Below are 11,864 nucleotides of genomic sequence, written 5' to 3' on the forward strand. Positions count from 1 at the left end.
AGGATGCCCATTTCAGTACCGGGGCCCTGCTCACTGATGGCATGTTCCTCCCCACAAAGGATGCCCCTTGGGAAGCAGCTGAACGGGACGTTTTCCAGCTACCTGTTTGGGCTTGCTACAAGTTGTCCCTTGTGAGCTGAGGTGGACATTTCTTTCCAAACAGAAAAATCTTACATAGGAATTGTAATGAGGCATGTAACAGTCGTTACTCTTTAATCTCGAAATGGTCGCCTTCTAAAAAAAAAAAAACCCAAACCAGCCTTTCATAATACTTTTAAAATTATTGAAACTTTTGACATTCTGCACAAAAAAAAAAAAAAAGTGCCATTTTTTCTCAACACTCGAGAGTTTCAACAGCAATTGTGATGGTTTTTCATTCCAAAAGCACGTAGATTTTGAACAAGGTGAAAGTTTTCTGCTCAAGCCTGTGTTCTTTTGCATGCTGTTCAAACTGAGACTTAAATGTTACGGCTAAGTCAGGTGACTGACAAACGAGGACACCGAGTCCCTGAGCTCACGGCGGGGTTTGTGCGCCTCGCCCCCGCAGCCTCCACAGCACCCGCTCCGCATCCCGCGGTGCCGCGGCCGCGGGGGCACCGCTCTTCCCTGCTCCCGGCTGGATGGAGGAGAGGCACCCACCCCGCTCACGTCCCTGCCCCGCCAGGAGCCCGCATGAGGCGTTCCCGAGGCGTTCCCGAGGCGTTCCCGGCCGCTCCTGCGTCACGGCCCCGCTCGGCGGCGGAAGCCGCGAGGCAGGCGGGGCGGGAGGGCGGTGTTAAAGCGGCGGCGGGGCCGCGCTGGGCCGGGCCGATGGAGTCGGGCGGCGGCGCGGAGGAGCCGGGGGGCGAAAGCAGCTGTTTTCTGTACTACGCGTACGGCAGCAACCTGCTGCGGGAGCGGCTGCTGCTGCGCAACCCCTCGGCCGCGCTCCACGCCCTGGCGCGCCTGCAGGTGCGTGCGGGGGGCGGCGGGGCGGCGCCGCGGGTGGGAGCGGGGAGCGGGCGCTGAGGAAGCCCGCATGCCCCGGGGATTACCCGCATGTCTCCCTGGAGCTGCGTGTCCCCCACGGCTGCGTGGGGTCCGGTGCTGCAGCCGGCCGGTCCCTCCTGCGGGTACAGGGCGAGCCCAGCACGGCTCAGGCGGGGGGGGTCGAGAGGGTGGTGCCCGGCGACAGGACGGGGAGCAGTGGTCATAAGCTAAAACACAAGGAATTCTGCCTCCGCATGAGGAAGAACTTTGCGTTGAGGGTGGCAGAGCACCGGAACAGGCTGCCCAGGGAGTTCCTGGAGTCTGCCTCTCTGGAGACATTCAAAACCCACCTGGACGCGTTCCTATGTCACCTGCTCGAGATGACCCTGCCTTGGCAGGGGGGTTGGACTGGATGATCTCCAGAGGTCCCTTCCTACCCCAGAGGTTCTGTCCCATCGCCCCTGACACACCTGGGGCCCGCTGCCAGGGCTGCCTGCAGCCGAAGGAGCGTTTGGGATAGTCCCACCGCTGCGGGGTTATCTGACCGGGATTAACCTTCCAGGCTGCCAGCCATGACCCTGCGTGTAAAGCACTATGGACCTGGAAACATAAAGTAACAGGAAGAAATTCTTTGCTGTGAGGGTGGTGAGGCACTGGCACAGGTTGCTGAGATAGGATGCCCTATTGCTGGCAGTGTTCAAGGCCAGGTTGGATGGGGGTCTGAGCAACCTGGTCTAGTGGGAGGTGTCATCCCCCCCCCATGGTAAGGTGGTCTTAAAGGTCCCTTCCAACCCAAAGTATTCTGTGATTCTGGGTGCTCATCTGGGTTTATGGGAAAAGCTTCTACCAGTTTTAAAAGGATGATGTTTTGTTAAAAAAAAATCAAAATCTCTCCTTCCCGTCATCCACTGTGGGTACAGGTGAGGAACCCTTCCTTGTGAGATATATCGGGCACATGTGAGATGTCATGATTTCATCCAGCACTGCACATCTGCAGCCAACACCTTTTTATGCACTATAGGGCAGTTCTCCTCAGTCTGAGTTATTAAATGCTGGTGTATCAGCTTGGCTTTAGTGTAGGCTTGGAAACATGAGCTTGTGGTCATTAAGCTGTTGATACACAGACCTGTACAACTGGAAGGATCCTTGGAGGAGCAGAGCATCAGTTGATACCACTTAAGGATAACTTGAAGGTTCTCTTGAGGTAGCTGGCAGGAAATAGTCTATGTTGGAGTGTATGAAGAAGTTCTGAAACCTTGTCATTAATAAACTCCCTACAGTCAGGTAGTTGGTATCTCTTGGGACTGTCAGCCTGGCACATGAGGCCTGCACCTGTAAAGCATGTGGCACTTAGAGATACCACTGAGCCGAACGTGCCAGGAGCCCAGCACCTTGCCGGATTAGACCTTGAAAGTGAGAAGGAAAGCAGGAGTATTGCACATTTATCTTTGAATAAAGGAAAGCTTCAGCTCTCCTCCTGGCTTTCAGGTCGATTTCCAGGTTAAGCAGTTAGCACCTCTTGTCGTGCTGCAGGTTGACTATTCCAGAGCAGACAGTCAGGCCCTGGTTTCTCTAGCCAGCCTTTGACCAATTGCTATGTTCCCTGCCAACACCGGGTGGCTTCACTCCCTTGCATCCAGCTGGAAAATCACTGATGCTTGGGAGTGAGGAAGTGAACAAAGGTTGGAGCTGCTTCCTATTAACTCCTCTATGGTAGTGCTATGTGGGCTTAAAAAAAAAGGAAAATCAGCCTGTAACCAGAGTACTTTGGATGCTAAACTAAAGTATTAAATTAATTTCCCTCTGGTTTTATTTTTTACAGTTTTTTTTAATCTTCAACGAAAAGCTGTTAAGAAAGGGGATGTGTAACAAGCACAGAAAGGGTTTTACACTGGTAGTTAGAAGAAGGACCAATCTCTTAACCCAAGAAAGTATCTCGTGTGTTTTTTTTTTCTCTCTTCCGAGCAGTGTCTACTCCTGTTGCCCACATGGTGGGGAAAAACCAACCAACCAGCGAAAAAACCACCACCAACCTAGACTGCTGTGAGAGTATTTGATTCTATCCAAGTATTTCCTTGGTGCTGCCCTGCATGCACTTGTCCACATCTGCAGCTTCAGTCTGTGATGTGACTGGACTATTTACTTGTGTGCAAATAACTTAGTGCATCTAAGTAAACTTTCTTCGTAGTGAAATTAGTTTAATAGGGGACATTTTATGGGGAAGGAAGATGTCTCTATTGATGGAGTAAACAGTGTGGCTTTGCCAGGCTGCTGATTGTCACACACACACAAATTGATTGTGTCCTGATCAGTTTTCTTTGTGTAAGCCTCCAACTGCTCAATTTTTTGCAACCTTTATATATCTATTAGGGTATATAACAAGAAGCTGATAAGTCTCAAATGGAATATTGATATATACATGTGTATATTTCAAATCAAAGTTATCTCCTAGCTTAAAGCATGGTGATCAAGAGAAATAAGCAAAGCTGTGGGACTGCGTAGGTTTGGTTTTTATTTTTGTTGTTGTTGTTAGTTCTTTTTGCCTTTGCCAGATTTTGTTGTTGCAGTTAAGCAACACCTTTTGTTGGGTTTTGATTTGGGTTGATATTTTTTTTCCTCTTCTCTGCTGCTAAGGGAGGACCTACAAATTGACTAATAAGTAGGAAAAGAAACTGAGTGTATGGAGTCAGATAGGAAATTGTACTCATAAAATGCAAGAATCCATTATTCTCTTGCATATATAATAATATTGAAGTATACTTGTAAGAAAAAGTGATACTTGATTTCTAAAAGAATGTTTTCTACTTGCAAAAACCTGAATAAGCTCACTGAAGGAGGCATTTGCCTTGGCTTAAAAATACCCAAAAATGTTCCAGTTGGGTGATGAGGGATGTATTTTATAATTGAGTAATTTTATTAGTGCATGAGGACAAGTCCCAGAGCTCACCATCTTTTAGACTTCTTTTCTGTTTTTCTGGATTCTGCATAATAGCATTTTAGTCTCATAAGAGCACCAAAAGCCGCAAAAGAATGGGCACCAGGTAGGCACTTCTTTTGATGGGAACAAGAAGGCAGTAGACAGTTCCCTCCTTGTGGTAAGCACATCAGCAGTCCTGTCACTGCCAACTTGGACAATAGTCTAGCTGACATTTCTTCAGCACTGCTGTGTTTACTGGAAAATTAGGTATGTGTGCTACTCTTGAGAAAGGGCTGCCTCCACTTTCTTCTTACTGCTAGAGCTTGGTTGCTGTTTAGGCCAGACAACTAGGAGATTTGGGTGTTGATCCAGGTCTCTGCAGATCAAGTCTTTTTATCAGTGGTGCTCTCTGCCTAACCTCTCTTCCCGTTGTCCCAAGGCTGCCATTTCTCATGGGGAGGTGGAAAAAGCTGACTTCAGCCCCTCACGAGGTGGGAGCTGGATCATGTCCCGCCTGTCCATTCTTCCTTCTGTGGCCCCAACTGACTGTTCATAGACTGTCCTTTAGCTGCCCTTTTCACGTCAAGAGTAGCCAACAGCCCTAAGTGAAAATTGATTCTCTGCATTGGTTTCATTTGCAGGATTTTAAGCTCGAGTTTGGCCATCATCAAGGCAGGACAAGTCCTGTCTGGCATGGAGGTACAGCTACCATTGTTCAGAGCCCTGGAGACGAAGTATGGGGAATAGTGTGGAAAATGAACACTTGCAATTTAAGTTCGCTGGATAAGTAGGTGACTTAACTTTTGCTGTCTTATACTGCTTTGAATAGAGATTGAAAAGTCATAGGTAATTTTTGATAAAGAGCTCTGTGGAAGCTTTGGTGTTGGAATCAAGATGACGCTTTTGATTTTAATCTGTGAATTTCACTTGTCATGATGTGTATTGACTTCTACTACTTCTGTGATTAACATGGCTTTATTTTCAAGCTAAAGCTACTTAGGGGTATTTTAATGAGCAGCTTATGAACCTTGATTTGAAGCTGATATATTCGTCAGGCCCCTTTTTAAAAAAAACCCACAAAAAACCCAACAAACTCTGTCTTCTCAATTTCATGCCCCTTAAATGACTCTAAACTCTGTATTTGTCTTATGTCATTTTTCCCATTGTTTTAGGGAGAATTTCCTTCCTTTAGACTGACATCAATTTCTATCTCTATACATCTGTAGACTTCAGTTATAGCAGAAAAGTAAGGAATGAGGACAAGCCTTTGCAGGAGAGAAAGAGATCTTTAATACAGGCAAAGGGACCTTTTGAGGAGGTTATTTAACATGTCATGTCTTCTAAGGACTCAAACTTCTGTGAGCTTGAGGAAGATCCAAGCAGGGAGCTGGGCTGTAATTGTTTCCCTCTTTGAATGGGAGAGCCTGCCTGGACCTTTACAATGCATGGTGGAAAATGTTCTATCTGTGCCTGGTAATTAAGAGAAGTTTAAGGCTCCCAAAACTGAGCAAGTTGTTCCCAGGCTGAAGTGTGGAGGACCACTTGGGTAAACAAAGCAAGGAGTAGCAAGACTTCTTTCAGGGTCTCAGGCAGGACTAAGAACATAATCTCCATTACTTTGTCTGGTGCCATGTGCTTGTTGCAGCTTTTGGGAAGTGCCTGCACAGTATGATGCTTGTGGTACACAACGATAGTTTGTTCAGAGCAGTTCATCACTGTCAATTCCAGTAGAAGTCTGGGCGAGTGAGAACAAGGAAGCAGGGCGTAGTAAACTCAGTGAAAGCACTACAGTATTAGTGTTCTCCTGCCTCTGGTACTGTTGCAGTTTTGGTTATGGCTGCACTGTGCTGTGTAGATATCTGCCTACAACCCTGGCCATGAGACTTGGTTCCAATGTGCTTTTCATTGCCTACAGTGAACCTGAAATACAGAAACTGTTGCAAGGTCTGTTAGCACGTTATGGGAATAGGCAGTCTCAGCATTCTTGTCCTGGCTGGGAGTGTTAATCCCAAACAGAGCAGGTGAGCATCTAGTTGGTGGGCAGGGCTTCGCTTGTCTGTGCTTTATGATCTCCTGAGTTCCCCCGCTGTTGCTTGCACTAGCACTTAACATCCTGACCCCTTTTCTGCTGATCTTTACTGAAATCTCCTTATTTACTATGCTTTCATAAAGCATAAACTTCACAAGTATGATAATCTTGTCCAACAACATCTGCTTTTGATAGTAGCAGCCTGCTGCTTTTCCATGGGGGTAGTATTATGATTTCCAGAAGTGTTTACATACTGTTTAAAGTTGACATACTGCGGAATTGCAAATTCCTGGCATTTGTTTGACAGCGGATAAACTCTAATGCTTGCTAAGATGCTAAAGAGTTGAGTGCTGTAACATCATGAAAAGCTGCAGGAGGGACACTAGCACTAAAGATTACTTTTTCCCAGCTGCCTCACTGATGCCATGGAGGTGAACTGGAAATGGAAGGAAATGGGATGTGTTGTTGGCTCTAACAATGATAGTCCAAAGCGTTCTTCTAAGGCTTGCTCCTAACCCACCTCAAATGAGCTTGGATGTGTTCTTGCTGAAGGTATTGAGATTCTCTGGCTGCATGCAAGCAGATATACTTGTAAGTCCTGAAGCAAGTTATTTCCTGGAATTGCCATGTGTCACGAAAAAAAAAAAATCACTATTGCCCCCTCCCCACTTTTTTTTTTATCCCCTAATCTCGGTAAAGAAGTCTCTGCTTTGTTATCCAGAAGCAGAGGAGGAAATGTATAACTAATGCTGCATGTAACTAACTGAAATACTAGTAAAACAATGTAACATGTAGAAAACAAATATGGGAGAGGAACCTTTTGCTTAGATGGCTGAATCCTTTGGCTTCAAATACCTTTTAGGTGCTGTCCCACGGACAGTTTTACTTTTTTTTTTTTTTTTGTCCTCCATACTTCACAAATCTACAAGTTACAGACTAAATCATGACCCAGTTTATTCCTCATAGGTCCTAGCATGTTACTTAACAGTTTTCTTGTTCTCACACAACCATGTAACTTATTTTATAGTCTGTTGGCCTTGAATCTGCAGTTAGCTTCCAGTCTCTAGTTGCACTTAACCTACTCACATAACGTGGCCTGTGTCATGTACGTTAAATAACTTGAAATGGTAGTAAGTCTTTGAAAAAAATATGAATTGTCAAAATTATATTTGACGAGCAGGGTTAGAAACCATGCTATGACTCCTGTCTAAAGATAATTGTGCTGTAAAGTCTGTCTTGTATTGCTTAAGCTTCTTGTTTACTTCTTACTATTTCCTCAGATTTTTAATGGTGGCTGAATGCCAATGGTTAGGGACAATAAGTAGCCTTGGGTTTGAGTTTGCTTTTGTTTTTATAAGACAGCATGATTTTACTAATAAAAAATAACCATGTTTTTTTCCCTGACCTATCTCATTTTTGCTGTTCACGTCTTGTGCAAATTAAAGAGTGTATTGGATTATTCATTGGAAAGTACATTGCAAGAGTTGTGCAAATTTCCCCTTATTAAAATGTAACACAATGGGCAAGATAGTTTGCAATTGTTTCTTTGTCTGAGTGGCAGGTAATGAATAATATGTCCCTGACTCATTAATTTTGGTTGTGTTTCTCTTTCAGACTACCAGTCTAGAGTAATTAATTTACAAGTATTCTCTCTCTAACTTTGCAAGTGACCCACTGGTCATCTTTCTTACAGACCTGAAATGATAAAATTTAATGCTGCTGCTTCTTTATAAACTTGTCTTCGGATGTTAAACAAGTTTGCACAAAAAGTACTGAAATATGTTTTGCTTTATTTGCTCTTCTTTGTCTGTTAACAGCACAGACCAATGTCCTGCCTTAAATTCTGTTATAATAAATCCATGTGTTTAATTGTACACTTTGCTTGAAAGATGCATCAGTTACTTGGCATGAAAGGAATATATGTCCTTTACAGGCAAGAGGGAGTTGAAGATGGTTTTTATGTCCCAATAGAAGTTAATGTCTACACTCAAGCAGGAAAGGTGCTGACCTGTCGAAGCTACCAGATGAAGGACTATGTCTGTGGTCCCCCTTCTCCGCAGTATAAAAAGGTAGGTGTTGCATCGCTGTAATTTTGGAAGAATGAACAGAAATTTATAGTGCAGTACTTCTGTCCTATTTAACAAGTACTTTGCTTACAGTGGATGGAAGGCATGACTACTCTACTGTAAAGGTATAACAATTGGTGTGCAACGTACTACTGTAGTCACGCTCACAGAAGATTGCCAGCTCTTAAAAGCCTAGTAAATCAGTTTGGCTTTTTGGCTTAGCTACACCTTACATGAAGCCTCTGTTTACCTCGTGTGTTAGTTATGACTGACACAAGGATTTCTGAAGGATGTTGTTTACATATATGCAGCAATTCTCTGTGTTTGAAAAATTAATGTACTCCACTAAAAGGACAGAGGGAAGCTTCTGTGGAGAAAACCCAGCACCTGGCTTGTAGTTTCAAGGACGTGGATTATCCTTACTGTCTTGTGAAGCAGTTGCTATCATTTAATACAGGAGTCCACTTGCTGCCTTTTAGCAGATGCATCATCAGTATATCGCAGGACTTCAGCAGCCTTGCAGAGCACTGCAGGGTTCCCACTTGATGGCTGGTGAGGCAGAAGTGTTTCAGCACTGTTCCGCAATAGACTGACTCTACAGAGACACATGATCCAGTCACGCAGCAGGCCTGACCTGCTTAGCTTGTGAGATCTGATGTGGGCCCTGCTTGGGTGGCATGACTGCATGTCTGAATGATGCAGCTACTGGCAATTGTAGATACATATCGCTGTAGCATGTTGGCTTTTTCTACCTAAAGCAAAGAAACTGGGCTTGAGCCTGTTAAATTCCAAGTGTGCCGCCTTCTCTGAACTGAGAAACTTGCTTCTATGAATCAGCTTCCAGGAGCATAGCTAAGGCCAGCTGCTGTGGGACTGCTGAAGAGAAACTTGCTTAGAAAGCAAGCTCTGCTATTCCACAAACCTCCTCCCTGCCAACCCACCTCTTGGCAAGATAGATCTTCAGGGATTTTCAGGAGGTTAATACATAGTCTGCTGCTGTGTGGCAGCTCTCACTGGTGCTCTGTAAGAGCAGACCTCCACTGTTGGCAACTTTATCTAGCTAAACATTCTCTCTTGCTGTTGTCAGGATCAGTTGTTAGTTCTGTTCTTACCCTACTGTCCCCAGCTTTTAAGTTAACCAGGCAGGAGAGCTAAAAATTTATACAGGTGACTGCATCAGCACACAGTGACCAAACTACATCCATCTTCTGTTGTGTGCTTTTTGTGGCAAAATTCATTCTTTCTAGACACCTCATCCTTTAAATTCATGCTCTTAAATGCAGGTAAGAGTATTTAGAATACTCATTTCTATATGCAAGCTTGCTGCTCTCTCCTTCAAGCCCTGGTTCCTACAACTTCCTCTTTTGCTCTCACTGTCACATCTTTTCTTCTGCACCAATACTTAAGTTTATTTTGTGTGTGGCAGGAAAGCTGCAGTAACAAACTAAGGAATCTAACAAACTAACAAAGTTAAGTGTCTGTTTCTGTTACTCCTATACCTGTCTAGGTACTCACTGTTGCACTATGGATTTGAACAGCTTAGTTTTGAAAATAGCTTCAGTAATATATGCTGCTTCTCACTCATGTTTGATACTAAGGCTGGCTAAAGGCTTAAAAAGAAATTCTCATCCTCACTGGAAGAAAGAATGAAATAACAGAATAACAGCTTAATTGTAGAATCTTGTGCACATTAGTAACACTTCAGATTCTTAGCGATAGTACAAGCCTTTTCAGAGTAATTTTGTTCACACTGTTCAGGTGTTCAGTGGTTTCCCAGAAGCCTTTGGCTATCCTCGGGTAGCCAATAGCGTTATTTGGGGGTAATTCTCTTGTTACATTCTTTCCATATGAGTAAATGTTTGGAGGAGTCTTTCTAACATTATTACTGAAGTCTTTTTTTTTTTTCCCCTTTCGATTATAGGTTATCTGCATGGGTGCAAAACAGAATGGCTTGCCAATTGATTACCTGGAGAAATTAGAAGCTATTGAAACTAATAACTATGCGGGACCGGTGCCAATAATGGAAGAGATTGAAGCTGCTATTAAAGCAGAGAAAATAAATTCTGCATAGAATACCTCTGCATTTGCTTGGCCATTCACCTTGATTTAGATACCTCTCCTCACTGTGCTGATCAGCAGTTTCTTTATCAAGAAAAGATGAGTTTGTTGTGCATCTACAGTAAATCATTAGATATAATTTGCAGTCTGAAGACATGCTGACATTGGTAACTTCTTTTTGTATGTATAGCTTGAGTACATGCTGAAGGTTTTGCAGATTTAGAAATTATCTTTCTGTAATTGTCATGCAGTGCTGCACACAAGTTTGTGCTTCATGTCCTGTTTACTGACCTTTTTAAAAGAAAAAGGCCATCTTGATGAGTTTTGGCACCTGTTACTTTCTGAGTAATAAGGGCTGCAGGATCAGGCCCTTTGTTTTTAAATGATGTATACACAAATATCAAGAATTTCAAAGATTTATTAGGTGTAAACTCAAAACTCTAAACCTTTTTCTCTGCTACTTCTCTTAATGGTTTAAAGCCCAGCTTATCTGGTGCTGTGGAGTTCCTGTTTATATAGTTAACCAAGAAGGAAAATAAATATTTTTTTAACTCCCTCCATGTGTTTAAGTGTTAGTCCAAAAGGAAACTCAGGCCTGAAGACAACATTCAGCAAAGGATCTGGGTCAAGGCATCATGGCCTCCTCCTTTCTATGTTTAGTAGTCATCATAGGTGAACTAGTTAGCTATAACCAACAGATTTATAAAGAATTCATTTTAGTTAAATATTTCCAAGTTTTCTTAAATGACCTTTTTGTACCTATCTAGGCCTTGGTCTCATGTCCAGTGAAATCAGAAAGTCTCCTGTGAGTCCTAGCACATTTGTTTTGTGGTTTTGTTTGTCTGTTAAACCCCAAATGAACAGAATTTGGCTTTTTTTTTTTTTTTTTTTTCCCCACAGCTTTGACAATCTTGTGCAAAACTGAAAGCTTTTGTAAGACACAGAGTACTTATCTTCATGGTACTTGGCAACCCCTGTAGTTAGTCTATGGGCGACAAGGAGAAACTGACAACCTGGAAGATGTCAAATCACTGAACTTTGGTTTATCTTCTCTAGGGTGTATTTTTTTCTATTGATGTACAGAGGGATGTAAGATATAGTCATTGTCACTGTGTGACTGCTTAGATAAACAACTGATAAAGCAACAGACTGACTGTGTCTTCTCTGTATAAAATACACTTCTGCCAGGTATGTGTAGGTGCTGTCCTGATGTCATATGCCTGTTTCCAGATTTGGGCATGATGGCTACTGTAAAACATCGTACTTTCTGTATTAGCACTGTCTAGTCTGAAACTGAGTAAATAAAACTGTGATTACCAAAACCCTCCCCTGCCTGTTCAATGCATGCTTCAAGAATATCACAGAATTGTTAGGGTTGGAAGGAACCTCTGGAGATCGCCTAGTCCAACTCCCCTGCCAAGGCAGTGTAACCTAGAGCAGGTGACACAGAAATGCACCCTGGTGTCTTTAGAGAGGGAGACCCCGTGATCTCCCTGGGCAGCCTGTGTTGCATATATAAGTGAAAGCTGGTGATGTGGAGATGCAACTGAAGCCTCTCTTGTCTGTGTTTTTTTAATGGATATAATGTCAGTAGGGAGGGCAAAACTGTGTGAACACACCCCTCTGCATCAGCACCACTTCTTTTGCTTTACCCTTACCGTGCTCCTTTGAGCTTTTGGACTTTTAAATGTGTGCTTCACCCTTGCAAGAAGGGAGTGCCAGAATATTATTTCTGTTTTCTTTGTGGGGAATGGGGATTGACAGAAGGTACTTAATGCCTCCTGTTGAGGAAAATGGTGGGAGCTGCAGAGGGACTCCTGGCGCT

General features: G+C 43.6%; 1 protein-coding gene across 1 annotated transcript; it reads left to right on the plus strand.

Annotated features, from left to right (window-relative positions):
- The first annotated feature begins 635 nt into the window (after nt 1-635).
- Nucleotides 636-11,364, plus strand: GGCT (gamma-glutamylcyclotransferase). Its single transcript, XM_027659530.1, has 4 exons — nt 636-951; nt 4,528-4,673; nt 7,849-7,984; nt 9,903-11,364. The coding sequence occupies exons 1-4, from the start codon at nt 673-675 to the stop codon at nt 10,050-10,052; spliced, it is 711 nt and encodes a 236-aa protein (XP_027515331.1). The 5' UTR covers nt 636-672; the 3' UTR covers nt 10,053-11,364.
- The last annotated feature ends 500 nt before the right edge of the window (nt 11,365-11,864 follow it).

Source organism: Corapipo altera, unplaced genomic scaffold (assembly GCF_003945725.1).
Source record: "Corapipo altera isolate COAL_440 unplaced genomic scaffold, ASM394572v1 44b, whole genome shotgun sequence".
Taxonomy (NCBI): Eukaryota; Metazoa; Chordata; class Aves; order Passeriformes; family Pipridae; genus Corapipo; species Corapipo altera.